This window comes from Onychostruthus taczanowskii, unplaced genomic scaffold, assembly GCF_017590055.1.
Source record: "Onychostruthus taczanowskii isolate IOZ18803 unplaced genomic scaffold, ASM1759005v1 scaffold45, whole genome shotgun sequence".
Taxonomy (NCBI): Eukaryota; Metazoa; Chordata; class Aves; order Passeriformes; family Passeridae; genus Onychostruthus; species Onychostruthus taczanowskii.
In genome coordinates, this window is record NW_024502014.1 from 1,777,454 (window position 1) to 1,796,648 (window position 19,195).

At 41.4% G+C, this 19,195-nt stretch overlaps 1 protein-coding gene across 2 annotated transcripts in view; it reads left to right on the plus strand.

Moving 5' to 3' along the window:
- The first annotated feature begins 17,221 nt into the window (after positions 1 to 17,221).
- PLOD2 (procollagen-lysine,2-oxoglutarate 5-dioxygenase 2) overlaps positions 17,222 to 19,195 on the plus strand; it is a 47,843-nt gene continuing 45,869 nt past the window's right edge. For both annotated transcript variants that reach the window (XM_041414427.1, XM_041414428.1), the window contains exon 1: positions 17,222 to 17,552. In XM_041414427.1, coding sequence (XP_041270361.1) covers positions 17,456 to 17,552 — 97 coding nt within the window. In that variant the 5' untranslated portion in view covers positions 17,222 to 17,455. The remainder of the gene's footprint in view (positions 17,553 to 19,195) is intronic.

Below are 19,195 nucleotides of genomic sequence, written 5' to 3' on the forward strand. Positions count from 1 at the left end.
AGATGGAATAATATTTTGCCAGTAGACAAACACACCTGTGCCTTTGGTGAAAAGGATCTTGTAGTTTAAATTCATCTGCTGACAATAAACTGGGGATGGTATGCAAATTTAAGTGAGGTGTTAGGAAGTTGGCCTAATAAGACATAACCAGGAGACTGCTTTCATTCCTCCAAGTAATTAAAATTTTTTAATTTAAATTTTTTTCTTCGTTATTCACCCTAAATCTTGGAAGCACCATTTTTCCAATAATCTTGCATACAAAATTACATAGAAAAATTAATGTACATCTCTGTAGGGCAGTAAGGGGAGAATGGGAGAATGCAAATCATTAAGAATGATCAACTTCACATCAAGATGTGTAGGAAAACAATGTTGCAATTCTTGTATCTTAAGGAGAATTTCAGTTGCAAACAGTGACAATTGTGTGAAGCCTAATCAAAGCAAAGATAACTGTGCTTGCACAGAGGTTTCTCAAATACAGTGAAATCCAACAGTGAAGTTGTGTAAATTTTGCTGTTGCCCATTGAGATTTTCTGATTTTGTGCTGCTCAAGTTTAGTGATCAGATTGCTGCAGTTGTTTCCTTTACCACATATTTAGCAAAATTAGTAAATAAGGTGAAAATTTAGATAACCTGAGAGAATAAGTGAATCCAGCTAAGGAGTTAGAAGTGGCAGCTAAGCATCTTAGATTTGCCAGAATTGTGGTAAGAACTGGAAAGAATTTCTGCAACCTCAGATCATAAAACAACAGAGATCATTGGACTTGGAGGAACTTTCCATCAGCTGGGGAACTGGATAACTGACACTGGTTACACAGCTCATAAACTTTTGTCTTGTGAAACAGTTCACACTCTCCCATGAAGGTAAAAATACTGCATGGGAAGTCCTAACTAAAGCTGTCCAGGGCTAACTCTCTGGTTACCCAAACAGTATCTTGTCTTTGTCATCTCACTTTTTTTCTGTTGCTATTTAATTGAAAAATGGTTAGTCCTTAAATTTTTCAAGAACTTCTGGAGACTTGCTCATTTCTGAGACCGTGTCAAGTGAAAAATAAATCATGCTTTTAGCTGCCTTTTTATTTTCATTTTGAAAGAATCATAATAGCATCCATATTTAATTAATCACCAGTCCAGAACTCTCCACTCTTCATCCTTTAGACAATAAGAAATACAATGATTTAACCCCCTGTCCTTAATCCAGGCTGTGTGAAGCATTAGAAGATTTCCAGCATGCTGCCTGTTATTCAATAACATCTCAGTGAGATTGAGCTGTTACATAAAACCCTTTACAAAGTGAGATTTGCAGATGGATTTCTCTACCTCTGTTAATGACCTTTCCATCTGTGCCATCCTGGTAAGTTTTTAATCTCTAGTTGCAGAGGAGATGCAGTCACTTGACAAAACCCTGGGGTTCATATAGCACACAAAAACGTAATTTATATGATGTTTCTCAATAGAAGAGCATAATTAATTCCACTTTGCAGAAAACAAAGTTATAAGTGTTTTAAAAAAGTGACTCACTACTTTTGTCGTAAGCAAGATTGGGTTTTTGCTAATAACCTTGCTAACTGGAAAAGAGAAGGAGCATTGTTTTAAAGTATTGTATAACAGTTTGTCTTTTAAAAACATTTTAATTCATATTTGCGAGTTCATAAAAAAGTCTCCTTGGGTCTTTTTGTTGATCCAAGGAGAGCCTTTACATCCCTCATGTACCTTGTGCTGGCTTTACTAACAAGAAGAACTTTGACCAAAAGCTAAGAGTGGGAGCAGGACTGCACAGCAAAAGATGAGTTAGGGAAGGAGAGAGCAGCTGGTTTTCTGAACAAAATTTAGTTCCTGCTACTGTAGGTGCAGGGGTAACTCTTGGGAAATGCAAGAAATAACAAAGAAAATCAAATCTTTGTGCAAGGGAATTTATTGTAAAATTGCGTGGTTGAAGTGTTTCTCTGCCAATGGCCATTGTATGATATGGATGTTAATGATTTGTGAGAGGAAATGGTAAAAGCATGATTCAGGGAAGAAGTTGTGAAACCAGAGACACTTGAAGATAAGGAAACCTCCCACAACCAAGGTTTCCTTCCAAGGGCAAGGAAACAACTATGGGCTGCATCAAGGGGAAACCACCACTCCACCACAAGGTAAAGAGCCATGTTAAGCAAAAAGCAATCGTGGTTTCATTTTAATATTGGTGAGGCAGGAGATAAAAAAGGTGTAAGTACCACAGAGATAATAGCAAGAGGTCAGAGGGAGAATCTCCCTCTAAGAAAGGAAAAGTGCAGCTCTCCCAGGGTGGAGGGAAGAGCCCAGCTGGTGGAATTCTGTTGGATCAGGCTGCTCATGTACATCATGCTTTGATGATGTATATGGTTTTACATGTCATGTTTTTGTGCTAGAGGTTTAGCTGCTCCCTGTTGCCATTCACAGGGAAACTTCTGTACGTTACTGTTTTTGTTCTGGAGAGAATTTATCTTCTGGTTTATAGCTATGTTTGACCTACCACTTAGGTTTAATTTATTTACAATTTTTACCTGATAACATGACGTTATTAATGAGGAGAAAATGTCCAAGAAAACACTGCAGCGTACCAAAGAGGGAGATGAAAACAGGGACATACAAAGACTGTGCCTTTTATTTTTCGATGGGTGGCAGTGTTAGCACAGAAAATATCTTTCCAGTGCTTAAACCTGGCTCTGAGATCTACAGGCAGTTTCCTTAGATGTCATTCTGATTTTCTCAGTGGAGGAATTTCACATTACACTATCTCCAAAGTATGTACGCCCTACATGAGTGTGGAAAGCTAGATGTGTCTTTCCCACCAAATCAGCAAAATCCTAAGCTTCAAATACAATTACACAGCACTAGGAAAATTAAGAAATGTGCGTGTGCATGTTAAACCATGATTGATTAAAAAATACTTAGACAAAATACTGTGTAATGTCCTTAAAGTTGCATTAGGCTTGGTAAATGGTACAATTTGGAATTGGACTATGATTTCTGACAGAATTTACTACAGAAAGCAAAAAGCTATTAATATATTACAGCAGGGTACATCAAGGAAACAGGCTGATTTCATTGTTGGTTTAATGTCACTGGTTTATGTCTAAGGTGCATTTAGCCCCCCTAGACATGAGATGGCTCAGTGTGAATGGCTGTGACTTGGACTGCTAAGTTTTTGGTTTTGGTTTTGTTTCTCTCTCTCTCTCTCTTTTTTTTTTTTTTTTTGTTAAATTTAAACTTGCTGCTTATGCCTCAGCTGGTTTAACCTTTAGCTGACCTAGTTATTGAACCATGGCAGCTGGTAGCATCGAGGTAGTCAGTGTTTCTCCTTTGTTGCTTGCCTTCTCCAAGGAGCAGGCAGACAGTGGTGGGAGGCTGAGCAGCAAGCACAGAGCTGTGTGTGCCAGGACCTCGCAGCTCCCCCTGCCCCTGATGCACAACCACTGTTAGTCCCCGAGGACAAATGCTTGCCAAAAAATAAATGGGGCAGTGAGCTAGTACAGCACCGGTACCACTGCTCAGGAGTCTCCAGTTCCTTAAATCGCGTGCTGCAGAGAGGGAGTGATGAGGAGATGTTCAGACTCACGAAAATTCCCATGCAGCTGCACATCACTGCATGGACAAAGGTGCAGTTCAAAGGGAGGTGTGCAGCACTGCAGCGCTGCCATGGCACTGCCTGTGAGGAAGGGTTGGCACCGTGGTGCTTCACTGGGCTGGCAGGAGCCCCAGGAGCGTGCTGTGGGCAGCAAATGCTGCGTGGAACCTCCCAGGCTAACTGAGGCTTGTGCTGAAGGCTATAATTAAAGCTATTCATAAGAAGAGAAGAATAAACAAAAGGTAACTTGCTAATTTAAATGACCCAGTCATATTTTTTGACCCTGAAAGCACTCAAGACTTTGGGGCTGCCTTGACCTTGGGGTTCAGAGCAGCATTTTGCTGGTATTGTGTATGACCAGCAGATCAGAACAGTAGTGTTTTCTAATTGAGGTCCTGGCTGCATGTTCCTGCTCTGAAGTGTAGTCCTGCTCTTGTGGAAGTGCACAGTTTTTCCTGAATGTGGGGATTTTTTTTGGTTCAATTTGAACAGCACAGCCTCCCAGGGTATCTCACCTTGCCCGAGCATTTCTTTGTGCTGGTTTGCTTTGTGTTTAGTTATACCCTGCTGTACAACTGAGCTGTCATGTACCTCATTGAGGAGCTCCCTCCAGCAGTCTGTACATGCTGCAAGTTGTTCCTTTGGTTCTTTATGATCTTCTCAAGCTCAGGCAATATGTCAGCTCAAGTTCAGTCTCCTGCTCTTACTGTGGCTCTCTGCAGCCACACATAACCACTCAGCAACACTTGCTCTGGGGAATTTGAACAACAGGAATCCTCATACTGCAAGAGTGTGTATGTCTGGCAAAGACCTACACATTAACACCTAAATCCTGCCTTCCTTTGCTCTACAGCCAGTCATGCTTTTTAACTGGTATAAAACTTTTTTTTGATCCCACTGCATATGACTGTATGAAGGTACTGAGGCACATTGTTTTATTATCTACTTTTTCTGAGAGCAGAATTTGTTGCTCGTGGAAAATACAGGTCTTTCAGCAGACTGAGGCTGAGCTTGCTGACACTGTTTATGCCTGTATTCTGCTTGGTGCCAGATTGGGACAGAAAAGAAATACAAGCAAAGTTGTTCAACACAGACAAGGGCTCACTGTGCCCTGTCCTTTCCACTGAACAAACTTTGGAAGGGCTATTAGAAGTGGTAAGCTAATATTAAATTGCACCAAGAATTAAAGCCAGCCATTGAAATGAACAAGAACTTACCTATGTGTTGCAGAACATTAAAAAAGGGGGGGGGGGGGGGGGGAAGAAAAATAAAAGAAAAAGAGAATTAGTTAATGTGGTAGTGGTAGAGAAGAGAGCAAGACAGACTAAGGCAAAATCTGTTGAATAAATCAACTAAATTTTTGTACAGTGCTTGTGCTTCATTTATGGTGTTCAACTTTTTAAGCAATATGCATAGCTGAAGGAAATACTTGTGCAAAATTGCATATTAATGAAAATAAATGAAAATTTAAAAAAATCAGTGGTTATGCATGCTCTAAGGAAGATACTACAATTCGATGCCAGAGTAAAACACCAACGAATCAGCATCTCTTAAGCTGCAAATAAGAAATCTCTTCAGCAAATTATTTTTCCTGGGGATTTACACTTCAGTAATTATGTGGTGAAATTTAGCAAAAGCCTTCACTATCAGAGGAACTGAAGCAAAGTTTGAAGAGGGAAGTGTGCACAAGTGAAGTTTTCATCTTTTCAGAAAGAGGTAATGAGGTGTAAACATCTGCAAAACATATTTGACTTCAAAATCCTTTAAGCCAAGGTGGACAAAGTCAAAGGCAAGGAGCTACCTCGTCCAGAGGGCACCTAACACCACTGATAAATCTCTGCATCCCAGCTCAGATCCAGCCAGAGCAGTATTTATATCTAGGTACAGATATACAGATTTTTCACTAATCTACATTTATGATTAGAATTTGACTATTTAAAAATGCAAATATACCTGCTGACAAAGGGAAAAAGCCAGAGAATGATGCTAAAAATATCAGGGCTTGAAATCTCAGCTGAATAATCAAGCTGCAGTCTGGAGTGACTGGACAAAAGAGCATGATGAGAGCTTTCTTTGGAGGTGTGCTGTCTGATTATGGGTAAAAATTGGAAAACTGTTGAAATTCCTGAAGCTTCATTCCTTCCCTGAGACTGTTAGCTTCCAACCCAGGCAGCTCCTGAGCTGTCTCCCTGCAATTTTTTTTTTTTTTTTTTTATTCAGGTGCTTTTTCTTTGGCTAGGAGGAAGAATAAGGCATTTTCCACCCAGGCTGCAACAAGTGATGCTGTCTGTCCTTTCGCTGCTGAGGTAAATCTGTATTGATAAAGCATTTGCAAATGCCTTCCTACAAACTCCCACAGCAATTCTAGTAATAGCTGATGGCTGTTAACAGGCTGTCAGCATGGCATCAACAGTTTACTCTGCTGAGGACCAAAATGTTTTAATTTAACACATGTTCGTTTTTGGCTGTAATATGAGTGTATGGAAGAGAAATGCAGTGAGTGTGGCATTCTGGTCAGAACACCTGATCAAGTGTCTCTTCTCGTGTTAAAATATAAGAACTATAATTTTTTTTCTCCCAAAAGACTAAAAGCAGCCAGGTAGAATGATGAGGATGCTCCTGTTAATCTAGCAATTTTGTGTTTAAAGTTTTTGTATATGGTGGAATTCTCTAAATAATTATCCTTGAGTTAATGATTACATTAGACTTAGTTAGATAGTGCCCTGTTTGTTGGAGATTTCTGTGACTGTGGAGCAGTAAATGAGTTTCTTCCAAGTCCAATCAGTTCCATGCTATTAATGGAGCAGATCACAAGTGCAAAAGATTACTTTGGTTTAAAAGTTTACATATGCAGCTCCCAAAGGTGTTTTGGCACAAGATTAAAAACTCATTCGATAAATTTAAAATCTGTAAAAGTCTGGAAAGCATTCACATCCTTAAGAGTAGCATTCTCTTCCTCATCCCCAGTGGAAAGGCGCAGGGTGCCCTACAGCACTGCTCTCGGGCTGTGCAGGGGGGCTGAGGTCCAGTGACACCTCCTGTCCCCCAGGGACTTGCCATCAAGAGGCTCCTCAGGCACAGCACACATGGAGAAACAAAGCACACATGGAGAAACAAAGCATATTTGCTAGTACCTGCTTTCTGCATCTTTGCTTACTGCCAAATATTTCCAGTGGGTTGTGGGGACACCACGTCACAGAGAAGTGTTGCTTCCTTGCTTTCATCCACCCACCATCTAAATTAGGTGTTTTATAAATATTTAATCACCAAAGTATCCAAGTCTTTGCCCAGTCATGCTCTCTGGTTATGGAGCCCCAAAATGATGGGAATCACAGGCTGAAGTTTGCATGGAGTTAGAAGTGAATGGACGAATTCAGAATGAAGCCTCCTCCATAATGACAGACTGATAAATCACGTCTGTTTTCCTCTACTATACAAAGAGGGAAAAAGCAAAAGAATGACCTAATTTAGTCATGGAGACGAATGGTGTGACAGGAGAGTGTTCCTAAAAACACACATGAAATGTAAATCCTCCTTTCCTGTGAGTGCCTGGGCAGCAGTTGACTTCTGTGACTCACTTTAAAGAAATTCCATGGGAAAAGGTTAGGCTTTCTCTGGGATGAAAAGAACAAGAGTGAATGATATAAACGGTGATTGTAAAGAAAATTCCTGCCTAATATCCTCTGTCTGCACTATATGAAAAACAAACACAGCCAGTGAAGTTTTGACTGCTGCAGTAAGTTCTTTGTCTTTGGAGAGGTGAGGAGGACAGGCTCCACAAAGAGAGCTGCAAGGCTTTGAAGGTTGCCTGGAGAGTGCAGATCCCTTTCAGAAGAGAAAAGCAGTGCATCTCACCTGAGATTCTTGGTGTGCTGACTGAGAACTGTGGACATTTAGCCAGTAGCTTTTTCCTCACTCCTGTTGGTCATTGCTGTGACGTGGAATAAGCCACAGGGGAATCACAGCCAAAACATCTTCCCCAACTGGATGCAGGGAGAAAGAGTCAGAGTGGAAAAAGTGTGTGGCTGGCCTACGTGCAGCTGAGTTCCAACTCACAGTGTCTGTTTATGGAAGTTTATATTCAGATACATCATCAGCTGTCTCAATTACAGTCCTACAGCATAGGGGGAATAAAAAGCTAGAATTATGTTTGAGAACTATTTGTAATAACTCAATAGAACAAATGTATATTGACAAACAGCAATCTGGGCTGCTCATGAATAGCAGAAGGAAAAGATGAAGAGCAGGATTAAATGGCCTGGTCTTACTAAAACAACAAGAATCTTCATTCTCTCTGATACTCACTTGGAAAAAGACACATCAGGTATCAGGAACAGAAAGGGGCTGCCACTGAGATTTTGCAGAAGCCTGACTTTAGCAGTGGATACATTTTCTTGAATAACTGTTATTTAGAGGGGAATTTTTTTCTGCCTTTTGTTGTATTGATAGGTGTTGGAAGTTGTGTCATAATGCTCTCTCTGGCTTTGGTAGCTATTTGAGCAGGGTCCAATTTAAAGATTATATTTTGTTTTGGAAGCAAGTGATTTCTATTCTTTAGACTGGAAGGCTGGGGATGTTATCACTGTTACCTCTTGGGGGATGAACCTTTAAATTGGGTAATATGAATAGCCTGTGGCAATAATAATACCTCACAATAGCTTTATACAGTGATTTAAGGAGTCCTGATGGTTCAGTAAATATTAAGTAACAGTCTCAACATCATCATTCAAACTGCTAGCCCCCTGCTAGCCCAGGTGGTGCTCAGCAGGATTTTGCAGGCTGTCACTACAATATTGTGCACAATGTGTCTGACCCCCCCCTGGAGTCAAACAATACTGTATTTACCAAACTGATACCAATAACAAAATCTAATTAATAATAATCTGCTAAGATTACTTAATGATCCTGCTGAAGAAAGATGCTTACTAAATACATTTTATCTTCGAAAAACTTCTGTCAAGAAGCATCTTGAAAATGAGGATACATGAGAGGAAAATAATATGATAATAGCTGATATAAAAATATTTTTTTTGTTTATAATTTATATCACATATCTCTGGTTAGGAAGAATTTAGTGGGTTAACACAAATGTTTATGTAGCTTTTTCAAGCAGAGTAACAAAAGTAGTATTACTGACCTCAGTATTTCCTGAATCACATGTACAAATCCCACTCTAGGAACCTGAAGGCAAGTAATAATCAGTATTCTCACTACACGAGGGGAGCATTATAGCTGAGCCACAGTGAGTTCTACAGTCATATTTTCAGCTAAATTCTAAATTGTAGCAGGCAGAATGTAAGCACGATGGGACAGCCACAATAATAATATTTTCCTGTATGTAAGGGTTTTGCAGAGGTGATAATTTGCTAGATAGCTGCCTGCCAGAGTTAGATACAGGGGCTAGAGCTTTTTCCTTATTTCATTCTGGCTTTATCAAAGAACATTGTTAATGTGTAAATGTCTCAAAGGCCAGTATAGTCTTACTGTGGTACAGGGATGCAAGGAAAAGGAATTTGTGTCAACCCCTTTTCTTTGCCATGACAACAATTTGGCTTTTTCCTGTCCATTTAGTAGGAGCCTCCTGGGGATGTGTGCTCTGTGCCTAGCGAGTGTCCCTCCTCCCTGAGGTACCCTGGAACAGAGGCTGCCTGCACAGTTTGTCTGAGGGTACTGTTAGGTTGAGTACTGTAAGTGTCAATCTTCTAAACTCTACAAAAGTGATTTTGGCTACAGCATTTTATACTACACATATCTTCTTGATGGAGCGAAAAAAGCCTGAGGAAGACGGAAAAGCAAAACAAGACAGAGAGCCAGGTTTGTCAGCACCTGATAGTCAGTTTATGTGCCATTTTGGCCACTTTCTTCATTTTGCCTGGAACTTTATGAGCAGCCAGTGCTGGGGTGCTGCAGGGCTACCTGGGACTTCTGCTGTTTATCCATCACAATTTTCTTCCCACTCTGGAGGATATTGCTGCCTTCCAATACATAAAGTTTGTTTAGTTTTCTTTAAATGGAAAAAGGAATTTCTTTCCATCATGTTTCCTAATGCAGAATCAATCTGTATGTTGCATTGAACACCACAGGCTTAGGATTGTCTGGATGTGAAGAGCCAGATCACCCCCGAAACTACCCTCCTAAAGCCAGAACCAAATGTACTGCCAATGTCAGGTTTTGCCAGTCTTGACAAGTCATCAGAATTATTTTAGTTAGAGACTTCATCTTCTTGAGCATCCAAACCAAATAAGCAGAAATTGCAGTCTCTGAATTCAAAGTAGCCATCCCCCTGGATTCTGTTGAGTGATGTGCTAAAAATTAATTAAATTTCAAAATCTTTTGAAAATATTTCTCTTGAGGTTCTGTTGGAAGTTCTCAATTAATTTCAGTCTCTCTATGAATAGTAGACAGGTGAGCTGTCCTGAACATAGAGTGGATAACATTCATCAGAACTGTGTTGCTATTCAAAGTTTGCCTCCTCTGTGCCCCTTTCTGTGTAAGCTGAGAACAGTCAAGCTCCCAACCTTAAAAAAAAAGAAAGTATGCTTTTGCTCACTGGCCTAAAAAATACAATTGAGAAGAACCATTCAGACTGGATGCATTTCCCTTTCACAGTACACAACCTGCAACCTAACACTCTTTTCATCCATTCAGTAACTCCTGGCCATTTCAGTGTTAAAGCTCTGAATCTGTTTTGCTCTCACACTTGCCCGAGCAGCCACTGAGTGAAGTGATGGAGTACACAAGTGTGAGCTAACAGCTGGGATGCCTGCTCTGCAGAGAGAGCTTTCTAGTAGTGATCTGCACCTAAAATCCCCTCATATCCCCTGCTATCAAATAAAGCCATGTACACACACAATGCAAGATGGGAGAAGAGGATGAGAAAAAACCCTCAAAGGTGCAAAGCTCCTAAATGTTTCTAAGTTTGAAAGCACACTCCCCTGCTGAGTGAGTCATGAGATTTTCTTGCTTCCTTGCTTGTGCCAGGGACACTGCTCACAACCTCAGCTTTCCTGGTAACTGTATTTAACTGTTCATTTAAATATGCTATTTTTATTCTCCTTGTTTTTATTGGCTGCCACCTTTTTTCCCTGTAAAAGGTTTTTTTGTCAAGAGGCAAAATAATTGGGTATTGAAAAGCCATATAATATTTTGACCAGCCACTAAATTAAAAAAAAAATTTAAAAAATTTGTGGTTCTTAGCTTTCCTTCACCTTTCCTGAGGCTGCTCTTTCACACACTGCCTGCTGAAAAGTGGGAGCTGAAAGGCTCTGTGGAAAGGGACTCTGCAGCAGCCAAATAATGGCCAGTCCATCTACTTTCTTCTCTCTCCTGAATATAGTGCTCCAGAAATGCTGCCAGAAGCTGTTTTCAGGCCATCTGGGATTCCTCATTTGCATCATACAGGAAGTAGGAATAAGAGTAATTTAATGGCAGTTTTGTTATAAATCAAAAAAAATTACTAAAAAAAAACCCTACCTGTCAAAATTGGGACAGCTGTTTCTATTTACCTCAAACAAGTCAGCTGGAGAGAATGAGATCATTGTGGATAGACAGAACAGACATAAAACTCCCAGAGCAGGGGAAGAAGGAAAAGAAATTTTGACCAAAACCATTTCAGTAACAGAGGGTAAGAAATCTGATGTCTTCCTGTAGGGGAATACTTGTGGGGACATGGTTCTCTGCTCCAGTGGTTTTTTCAAACTGCCACTCTAGAACTCTCCTCTGGTCTTCTGAAATCACAAAAATAGTCAGCTTTAGGGGAACTATTGTAAAATGCATTGTGAGCTCCCCTCCCCTATTGATCACACACATGTGACACCCCTCAGCCTGCTCAACACCACAGGCTCACTTCAAGGAATGCTTCTACAGTGATGGGGTTTTGACAGACACAAAACTCCACTCGATTCCCAGCTCCAGAAAATTTCTGAAAGGCATTTTTTTCTACTAGTTTATATTAATCCCACACAGCAAATTTTTAAAATGATTTTTCTTTTTGCCAGATTTCTTGAATGTTGCTTCCTTTTCTATTATATTCTTTTCTGCATCTCCAAACTATAACAAAAGAAACACTTTAGTCATGATGATTAATTGTGCATTTCAACACCTCTCATTTGAGGCTGTGGGAAGCATTTCATAGTTTATTGGGTGATGGGAGGGAAATCTTTACAAGATCAACTATGACCAGCAGGGATTACTCTGCAGGATTTAATTCTCAGTTTCTTTGCTTATATAAATCACATAAAAATGAATGCAATGGAAGTGAAAGATGAGGATCAGACCTTTGTGTCCCACAGAAGCAATACCAGACTAATGCATCTGGTTTAAAGCCAGATCAGCAGGATTAACACTCAGGGTGCTCACTGACTTCTGTATCACAGGATAGGCCCTTGAAGCTGGAGCAACCATGTGCTAAATGCTAAAGGATGAACCACAGACAAAAACTTAGCAGGGCTTTTCATGGGTATTCATGTTTCTCTGCTCCCATCTCAGTAAAAGAATGCAACTCTCCTTGTAATTTCAAAGCCACTCGTTCAATCTCTTTGAGTAATTATGGGATGACAGCCGATTATACCCTGGAAATGCTTGCTAGCCCTATTAATCTTTTGCTCATATGGGCTGTTTATAGCTAAAATTATAAACAAGTGAATGAAATGAAGTAATTTCTGATTGGGTGGTTTGGGAAAGAAACCCTGACTCCAACCCAAAAGGTTCTCCCAGTGCTCCACAGTGAAAGGTGCTGAGCATCCCTGAGGAGCCCTTAGCAGCTCTTGGCCATGGTTCAATGGCCCACCCACAATCACACCACTGGGGCAGCACCTCAGAGACATATTCTGGTTGAAATTGAGGTTAAATTAAAGGGAGGCAACCAAAGAGAAACTATTTTCAGAAAGCAAGACTAGAATTTCAGTGCCATTTAGCCCGATTCTTTGGAAATAATTTGTCTGTGGAGGAGTTCTTATTAGGGTTGAAGTACTTAAGAGGCCTCGTTACAGGCTTGCACACACATACTAAGTCAGACAGTCTGATGCACAGTTCAATGCCAGATGGATTTTCACATCCCTATTTATAATTTTTTTTAAAGAAGAAAAATTAATTATAGTTTAATGCTAGTGTTTCATTGGCTTGTGATCAAATTTAAACCACTTCAGGCACCTGAACTAAATATATCTGAAGAAGGTTTTTTTCCTATGACTGACAAGGGGATTTTATTTTTTTTTTATTAATTTGGAATGTCAATTCCTATTAGTATTATTCTATAATAGCAAACATCTATTTTCAGCTATCCCCGATTCATGTAAAATAGTGACATATGTTGAATTTATAATTCAAAACTAGTATCTTCATTTTAGAAATTGCACTAGGTAAATAATTTAACTGGAAAAATTGGTATGACTTACTATCTCAAAGGTCTTTTACAAATCTAGTTTCAAAAATGAACTCATGTAACTACTTTGATTAATAAATTAGACCCATGATATAAGAAAGAAGACAAAACCTTTTATTTAATTTTATAGTTTATATCCACTTGACCCAGGCAGTGAAATCACTGCTGTGGAATTACTGCAATAACACACAGAGAGGACAAAATTTATGCAACAAGAAAGATATTGAGAGGAAAATCTGGAATAGAAGATGAATCAATTTGTTCTTTATAGCAAATAACTAATGACTGCTGCTATTAAAAATACATGGGGAATAACTGACTTTGCCCAGACAAAACTTTATTATCTGTTACAAAACTATGATATTTATTGAGGTTAGGGACTTGGGATCCTTGCATGATGATTTTATTTTATTATTGGAATGCTGCTGCTGGGGAATTGTTAAAAATCTCTTCTGTCTGTGGCTTTCCACTCATCAATCTTGTTATTTTTCTTTTGTTTTAGTTAATATATAATGAATAATTTTAGTGTTACAAGGTTAGGGAAGGAAGTTCATGTGACCAATGCTTCTCCATTTTAGCATTTGTGGAAAAGGTAATCTAGTGGGGCTCCAGAATAAAAGAATGGTTTTGAGGCCTAGATGTAAGGTGAGGTAAATTCAAGAAGAGGAAAAGCACTGCAACTGCACACACTGGTCTTTGCTTTAAGGACAGTGAGATGAAGAGTAATTAGAGGATGTGAAAAAGGTCTCATAAGAAGTTCCTGTGGTTTAGAAGGCTTTCTGCAACAGGACCTCCCTCCCTTTGACTGCAGTGGTGGGCTGGTACTGGAGTGAACTGCCTTTGTTTCCATTCCACGTGGCATTGGCTACATGCATTTTGAAATACAAAATTGGTGGTGGTTTGGGTAAGATGGGTTTCTAACCTCATGATAATTTCCTACAGGCAATTAGGAGAAAGGGAAAAGGAGGTACAGATGGGCAGATACAGACAGGGAGTTACTGAGACCGTAAAAGAGCTCTCTAAATATCGAGGAAGAGCTACCAAAGGAAGCAGGGTTAGAAACAATTCAGGAAACTGTTGTCTTCTGCAGAGATCCTGTAGAATTTTGCCCAAATACTTGCCAGCTAAATTTCAGGTATTATTGCCGAGCTGTTGAAAATGCACGGGGTCTGAAAAATAAATAAATTTGGTAACTGATTACGAGGTTAGAAAATCACTTTACACAGTTACTTTTGGAAGTGAGGACTGCTTGCAGTTGCTCTCATGCTTGTTTTCCTCACTACTGCTGTAGTTTTAGGACAAAAAATCCTTGGGCTCCCACATTCAAGGCCTCACAACTAAAACTCTCTTCTGTCCTCCACGCCTACTTAACAAAACATATTCACTTCTTATGAAGAAATTGCCTTGTTGCAGAGCAAAGGGAAAAAGGCTCAATAAAGTAAAAAAATCAAAGGAACAAATAGTGAGAATAGCAAGAATGTAAGCCTGTTTCTTGGAACATCCATAGGAATTGCTTCAGGAGTCAAGCTCTGTAGCTTAACAGGCATACTTGGACATTTCACTCAATACTGCCTATGTTATTCTTTAAAATTGTTTTGGTTTGAGGGTAAGTTTCAGCTTAGGTGCTCTAATATTTAAATGTTTTAAGTGTTGCAGATGCTACACCAGAAATACAGTTCTGCAGCAGCCTGCAAAAGCATTAGGAGAGCTGAAGACCCTGCTAACCACCAGCTGCCAGTTCAGGCCTTGAAGTTGGTATTTGTGCACAAAAGCAGCATTTCCAACCCAAGTGTCTGCGAGAGCAGGGCAAGAGAGAGCCCCTGGGCACTGCACAGCTGGTGCAGCTCAGTTCTGGAGTTTCACAAGCATTTTCCTTTCCATCAGCCAATGTCCGAGTGAAGCCTCTGGGGGTAGGAGAAGTCTTGACCACATCTGTCACTTTGAAAGCAGTATTTTGGGTAGCTTTCAGCTCTGTTTTCTCTCTGGGGACAAAGCTTGCATTTTCTAAGAACAGTCTAAAATTGAAACTAGCCTTTAAGAGACCATGGAAAATAACAAGAAAATGCATAAATTTCTAGTCCAAGTCTGGGCTTGCACTCACAGGTATGAGCTGTGTTTATATCACAGTCCACTCAACCCATTTTCCTCCTACTTTAGAAATCTGTCTTCCCCAGCTATTTCCTTTCCTTTCACTGTTGCATATTTACAGAGTTCTTTCACCAATTCTTTTCATTCTTCCCTGCTACTGTTTACTTGTAAGTTCTGATAACAAAATGCCTCTTAGGATTCCTCTTGGACACTCTCTCTCCTCTTTATGCCCATTGGTTTCCACCTAACAGAGCTGTTTCAGGACCTGTGTATTTTCTCTGATGAAAGCAGCTTCTTATGACAGTGATTTCTCAAAGCACTGGGTATGTACGTGACCATCAGCCACTGATTTTACTCTCAATTCTAGGGGCTGAAGCTTTGTCTGATTTCCATTCCATCCCTGGGAGCCATGACATCATCTCCATGGTATTCTGAAATTATACCCAATGGTCCTGTTTTTTCCTCTCAGACTTTATTGAAGAAATCTGTGATTTCTTTCAGAGTTGATGGTACTGTGTTTTACATGTCTTTAGTGATTTATTCTCAATGAGGTTGGTTTTTTTTTTCAGGTTTGCAATTACACTTTCTATCTCTCAGTACAAGTGTTACCATTAAACTGTTGTGGATATGAGGTGAGATTTGATCTGTTGAGGACCTCTTTTGAAATGCTTGTTTAAACTGTTTTCTACCTTAAAACTACAGCTGTGATAGATTAACTGTTTTTTCCATCTTCATTTTCCACTAGCCAAATTTCTTGAACTTGTTTATTGAAAAACCAAACCTGAAGATGGATGTTCTTGCAGGACCATCCGAGTCATGGCATTGCTCACTTTCAGCTAATGTGGTGAGGTGATCAGCATCAGTGGTGCTGCTTCTTGGAGTGAGCAGAGGCTGTTCATGGATGTGTGCAGTAATGTGGTCATACTGTCTGCATTCACAACATATTTGTTCTCTGGTGTGCCTGGAAGAGGTGGGAGGAAAAGAACATAATGAGTAATTTCCCAAGAACTGGAGGATCGCTCCATCAGTTGCATTATTACATTTTTAGCTCCCAGCTGTTCCTTTCATGAGGCTCTACGTTGCAGAAGCTCCTTCAGACCAAGGACCCAATCTTTTTATTTGGTTTGCTCTCCATCCCTGCTGACTGTGCAGTCAGACCCAGAAAGAACGAGCTCTTCCAATTAACCATAAAGGCATCTAGGAGAATAATGCAGGTTCTGGTTTCTGCCCTGGGTTCCAAATAACAGCACGCACTTAGAGCCATTGTAGTCCAGGTCAAGTTTTCCCTTTCTTTCCCCCTTTTTATTCTGTTCTCTATAGGTCCAAAAAAGAACATCTGTTAAGCCCATAGAGACATTTAGGATTAAAAATGAAGTGTCTATTTGATGGTTATATATGTGGAACTCAAATACATGAATCTTACTTTCACCATTAATTTTTGTTTTGGATCACGCCTTTGGTCTTCAAATAGTATTTCCAAGGCGTAAATCTACACTGATTCCAACAGGTTGACATCTGCTTTTAAAATTTTATGTCACTTTTAAATATTTATGGTATTGAATATGCTTTGCATGCCACTTTTTAACATTTATGGTATTGAATGTGCTTTCTTATGTCACTTTTAAACATTTATTGTATTTATTTGAATATGCTTTGTATCACAATAAGAAAAAGAGTGAAGAAGGTGGGCCAGTACACTTTATCATCACCGAGTTTGCCTGCAGTGATTTTTTTGGCTATTATTCAATGGTAAAAATGTAGCAGTCCTGTGTGTTTTGATTAGACAAACGAACCAAGTCAGCTGAATGCTGAGGAGATGGAGGATTTGACAGACGTGTCCATCTCCAGCAGAGCGGATGGGCAGCGAGCTCCGGATGCCATCAGGGCACACAGGCGGAAGGCTCGCGTCGTTTCTACGGGCTCACGGCGCAGCGCCTCCAGGTACTCACCCTCTCCCGAACCAAATCGCGTGTTCGGGAACACGTTTACCGACACATCATGGCCAATGAAAGCACTGAGCAAGTGTCCGGCGGGGCAGGCGAGTGTAACCGCCGGCACAGCAAAAGCGGGAGCTCCGCCGGCCCCGGCAGGCACGGAGACCCGCGGCCCGCCGGCCCCATCCCCGCGGCCGCGCCTGTGCAGCGCCGCGCCCGCGTGCGCCGACAGCGGCTCCTGTTGCGCCGCCGGTGCCCTGGCTGCGCCGGCCCTCCCGCCGCCCTATAAAGCCCGGCGCGGGGGGAGCGCCCCTGGCTCCTGCCCGCCGCGGAGGAGGAGCGGTGTCTGCCCGCCGCGGTCCCCAGGCGCCTTCTCCCCGCTCCTTTTCCACGCCCGCCGCTTTCCCCCGCTGTCGGGGGCTGGTGGCGCGGGCAGGCCGGCGGGTGCGGAGGGCGAAGATGGCGAGGAGCGGCGCCCGGTGGCCGCGGCTCCTGCTGCCGGCGCTGCTGGCCCTGGCGCTGCCGGCGGCGGCGGAGCGGCGCCCCGGCCCCGCAGGTGAGCGCGGTGCGGGGCTTGCGATGCGGTGCGGGGCTTGCGATGCGGTGGCCGTGCCCGCGGGGGTTGCGATGCGGTGGCCGTGCCCGCGGGAGGTGTGTGCGGGCGGCGGGGATGCGCTGGTGGCCGGGCGGCATCCGCCGCTTTGTGCTTGGCGACTCTGCAACATCCGCCAGGAAGGGAAGGCTGGGACCCGCCGCTTGGCCGGCTTGTTTTTTTATTTATTTATTTACTTATTTCCCACCGGCCCGTCCCTGCCCCACACGGTAACGCGGAGCGCTGAGGGAAGGAGCCGCCGGTGCAGCGCTCCCCAGGTTGTTGTCGAGACGAACCGCTCGGCTGAAACTGTCTTAACCCGCCCAGGAGTTCATACACGCCTAATTCCACTTAAGGGAAAAAAAAAAAAAAAAGATTCCTTAAGGGGAATTGAGACTCCTCAACGTTTTCTCCTGTCTCCACGAGACAAGGTGTTGATGAACATATTTTTCCAGTGCTCGGAAAAGCAATAGCATCAGTCACTGCTTCTCTGAACTTGAGCAACTGCTTATGAGGTTTCCTACTTCGTGCAAAAGTCAGCCGGTGACTCCAGTGCCCCTTCCCGTCCTGCAGAGCCTTCCCTGCCTTTCACTCGTGTAGTGGTGTTTGCTTCAGGGAGCCGGGATGTAGAAAACGTTTATCTTCAGCATGGAAAATAAAGAAATGTATACAGGAAATTCCCTCAGAGAGAGGTGTCCAAGTACATGTATTTCCAACAATATGCCAAAACCTATTTTTTGCTCTAATACTGTTTAGAGTCTGTACTTCTGATTTCTGTTGTAGGCATACAAAGGTATTTAATCCCACTACATTATTATCACATGAAGTCCAAAATAGTTTCATTTCTTGGCTTGGTTTCTCAAGAGTTATCAAGTTATTTTTAGTATCTAGCATAATTTCTTCTGGGCTGAACAAGGAGGCTTCTTTATTTGAGCAGCAAGTTTTGTCAGCAGGTTCTAACTTTGATATTAAAACTATTGCTTTAGTTGATAACTAGTAGAAAAAGTTCAAATAATTAAAAAAATCCAAAACTTGAAGAATAGCAGACCACTCATTGAAGTTCTAACTTCCAGTTTTTGTAATACTTTGCTACTTTTGATCATTCAGAGTATGATTTCTCTGAAGGCTGTGGAGTGGTTGCTGTGTGTTGGGGGGGTGTGGCATTACCTTCAGCCTTTGCTGCCCCTTGGAATGCACCCCCCAGGGACAAGTTGGAGCAAAAAGTTGAGCTCCTATCCCTGTTTTCAGGGCAGTGAGATTGTAAGTTGAACTTCTTTGGAAATTTGTTATGGCAAACAGTTATTCTCGCAAACATATCTGTTCAAATAATGTTTTGTTTTAACTGCACTTGAAATGTGGGCTCTCAGGCTGGTGTAAACTAATAGCTGACATGGTAAGGATTCTTCTTTAATCCTCCTGCTTTTCAAATGTGTGCAAAGCAGAGTTCCTGTTCCAGACAGCAATGTATGATTCAGCAACCCAAAATTAGACTGCTTTGTCTATATCAATAATAAAAATGATTCTACACAAGTTACAGTGCAAGAAAGCACTGGTAGGCTTATATAAGGTGTTCATGCAGGAAGATCTTATTTTTTAATCTAGACATG